Source organism: Silene latifolia, chromosome Y (assembly GCF_048544455.1).
Source record: "Silene latifolia isolate original U9 population chromosome Y, ASM4854445v1, whole genome shotgun sequence".
In the NCBI taxonomy this organism is placed as follows: domain Eukaryota; kingdom Viridiplantae; phylum Streptophyta; class Magnoliopsida; order Caryophyllales; family Caryophyllaceae; genus Silene; species Silene latifolia.
The window spans coordinates 62,724,652-62,728,300 of NC_133538.1; the positions used below are offsets into that span (position 1 = coordinate 62,724,652).

Genomic DNA, 3,649 nt, shown 5'->3' on the forward strand with positions numbered 1-3,649 from the left:
CCCTTCAAAGATTGAAGCCGTGATGGAATGGAAGAGCCCGACCAATGTTGGTGAGATCTGTAGTTTCTTGGGTTCGGCGGGTTACTACCATCGCTTGTGAAGGATTTTTCTAATCTTGCTAGACCGATGACTCAACTATTGAAGAAAGATACCAAGTTCTTATGGACCGAAGCTTGTGAGGAAGCGTTCCAAGAGTTGAAGAGAAGGTTGACTACCGCTCCCGTTTTGACCTTACCCAAGGATAAATTCGAGTTTGATGTGTTTTGTGATGCTTCTAAGATAGGTTTAGGTTGTATTCTCATGCAAAATAGGAGAGTAGTTGCTTATGCTTCGCGACAATTGAGAGCTCATGAAGTGAACTAACCCACCCATGATCTTGAGTTAGCCGCCGTCGTTCATGCCTTAAAGATGCGGAGACATTACCTCATTGGAGTTCATTGCCGTATCTACACCGATCATAAGAGTTTGAGGTATATTTTTACCCAAAAGGAGTTGAATATGAGACAACGACGATGGTTGGAGTTAGTGAATGACTATGATGTGGAATTGTTGTACCATGAAGGAAAGGCAAATGTGGTTGTCGATGCTTTTAGTATAAAGTCAACTTATTCCTCGAGTGCTATCCGTGTGCTTCCCGATGACCTTTGTACCAAGTTTAGCAAGTTAAGTTTGCAACTAGTGGAGAGTGGTTTTGATTACCTTGGTGCTATGGTTGCCGAACCCATTATTCTTCGTGAGATTCGTGATAACCTTGTGGATGATGCTACTTTCAAAAGATTTCAAGCCAAGCTTCTTGAAGGGAAAGCTAAAGATTGTAAGATTGATGCTAGTTGATATCTTCGTTACCAAAGCCGCATGTATGTCCCCGATGCCGTTAACTTGAGAAAGAGAGTCCTTGATGAAGCTCATCTATCCCCTTATTCAATCCATCCCGGAGGAGACAAGATGTATAAGGATTTGAAGCTTCAATTTTGGTAGCCTAACATGAAGAATGACATTGTAATTTATGTTATAAAATGCCTCACTTATCAACAAGTGAAGATTGAGCATAAGAGACCCGGAGGTTTGCTACAATCGTTGGATGTGCCTTTATGGAAATGGGAGTCTATCTCCATGGATTTTGTCATGGCTTTGCCTAAGACCGTTGATAGAAAGGATGCCGTATGGGTGATTGTGGATAGGTTGACAAAGTGTGCTAGGTTCATCCCTATCAAAGAGACTTAGAGTTTAGATCAACTTGCTAGTGCCTATGTTGAGGAGATCGTTCATTACCATGGTGTTCCTAAGGACATCGTGTCAGATCGTGACCCGAGATTTTCTTCGAGATTTTGGAAGGCCTTACATGATGCTATGGGTAGTAAGTTGTTGATGAGTACTGCTTTTCATGCTGCTACCGATGGACAAACCGAAAGGACGATTCAAACCCTTGAAGATTTGTTGCGTGCTTGTGCCCTTGATTTTCATACTAGTTGGGAGAAAAGCCTACCATTGGTGGAATTTTCCTACAACAATAGTTATCATGCTTCTATCAAGATGGCTCCTTATGAAGCTTTATATGGAAGAAAGTGCCATAGTTCTATTTGTTGGGATCAAGCAAGTGATGTTCGTGATCTAGGACCCGACAAGCTAGCCGAGACAATTGACCAAGTGAAGATCATCCGAGAAAAAATGAAGCCGCTCAAAATCGCCAAAAGTCTTATGCCGATGTTCGCCGTCGACCCTTGGAGTTTGAAGTTGGTGATAAAGTGTTCTTGAAAGTATCCCCAATGAAAGGAGTTAAGATATTTGGAGTCAAAGGAAATTTGAGTCCAAAGTACATTGGACCCTATGATGTTGTGAAAAGGATCGGTGCCGTGGCTTACAAATTGGATTTACCCCCGAGTTTGGGTAAAGTTCAGGATGTGTTCCATGTGTCTCAACTTAGGAAGTACATAAGCAACCCAAGTCATGTGTTGCAAAATGAAATTCCCGAGATTGAGCCTACTCATTCTTTTGAGGAGAAACCGATTCGCATTTTGGATAAGAAAGATAAGAAGTTGAGGAGTAAAGTTGTGCCCTTAGTGAAAGTTTTGTGGAAGTGCAGTAACATGGAAGAAGAGACATGGGAACCGGAAGCTTCTATGCGTATTAAGTACCCGTATTTGTTTTCTTAAGGTAATCTCCCTTACTTCAAGTTTTGAGGGCAAAATTTTTTAAAATGAGGGGTGATTGTAACACCCGCTCTTTTCGTATAATAGCTTTAAAAATATTTTAAATTACTTAATTTAATTAATTCCATTTTTAAGCATATTTTTTATAAAAATTACATTTTTAAAGCTTAATTTATATAAAAATATATATATTTAGTCGGATAGTAATAATAGTGATAATAATAATAATAAATTCCGTCTTAAGTTAAAGTAGATTTGAGACGTATTTCCGTCTAACAAAAGACCGTCACATTTCTCTTGTGAGACTAGATTAACCCGGACCAATCACAAGTCGATAACACATACCTAACTTTTTGCACCTCACTTAAATAAACCTTTTTATTCCCTCACTCTCACATTTTTTTAACCGGCCTCTACCTTCTTCTCCTTCTATTTTCGGACACAACACAGTAACACAACAAACCATGAACACACCATTAACACTCCCCCTTCAAACTTAGATTTCTCCATTTCTCGACCGTTTCCTTTGATTTTTGTGCCATTCTCTTCCTCTTTCCGTCCTTCAACTTTCTAGGTAAGAAAGTTCCACTCTTGTGGAGGTTTCAAAATCTACCACCTTATGAATGTTTCGTTTTTTAGCTTTAACATTCCGTTTCCTTGCTTCTAGGTGAATAATTTGAAGACCCGGAAGGAGACTCTTACATTGTGGACCATTCACTTAAAGATTAGAGAGCTTACGAAGTAACGGTGATAGGTTACTCGACAAAGTATCGAAATTTCACCCTTTATCTCGGTTTATACTCTTATTTTTCATAAAGCTTGGTTCTTTATGCTTTCTTCATATGTGTGGTTGAATGTGTTGTTTTATTAGTCTTTTTACATGCTTGTTTGAAGCAGTTTCATGGCTTGCATCCTCTATGTGCTTTTTGGGTAAGGAAGGTATGCTAGTCGGGTACTTTTCTGTCTCAATAGACGGGTGGAAGTGGACTGTTTTCATGGTCTTTTAGAGTATTGTTGGGATAAATTTAGTGGTTGTTAATCATGTGTTAGTTATGCTTTATTTCCGTCTCAACCTTGCTTTCGATGTCTTAATTTGGATTCGAATGGACTGTTTTGGACCCTGTTTTGGAGCCGTGAAAGGACGACTTTTAGAGCTGAAATGTGGAATGATTTTTGTGGTCCTTCGGGACTGTTTTGAGCTTGCTTTATACATGTCAAATTCTTCTTGCTATTACTCGTTGTGTTGGGAAAACTCCGTCTTGTTTATACTTGAAAACTCGTGTTTAAAGTGGTGTATGTGGGCCGTTGTTAGCGGGTAAATGGTGGCCAATGTGGTGTATGTAGGTGGTTGCTATAAGTAGTATTGCCGATGTGCATTTCCGTCTCAAACATGCTCATGAACTTGTTTTGATATTTATATGTAATGTTGCATTTGGGTAAGTGATTGTCGTGGTGTGTTGGACAGTCTTTGGAGGCGTTGGCCACGGCTGGTAGCTGAC

At 39.6% G+C, this 3,649-nt stretch overlaps 1 protein-coding gene across 1 annotated transcript; it reads left to right on the top strand.

Moving 5' to 3' along the window:
* Nucleotides 1-1,766: 1,766 nt before the first annotated feature.
* Nucleotides 1,767-2,153, top strand: LOC141628201 (uncharacterized). Its single transcript, XM_074441373.1, has one exon. The coding sequence runs from the start codon at nucleotides 1,767-1,769 to the stop codon at nucleotides 2,151-2,153; it is 387 nt and encodes a 128-aa protein (XP_074297474.1).
* Nucleotides 2,154-3,649: the final 1,496 nt, after the last annotated feature.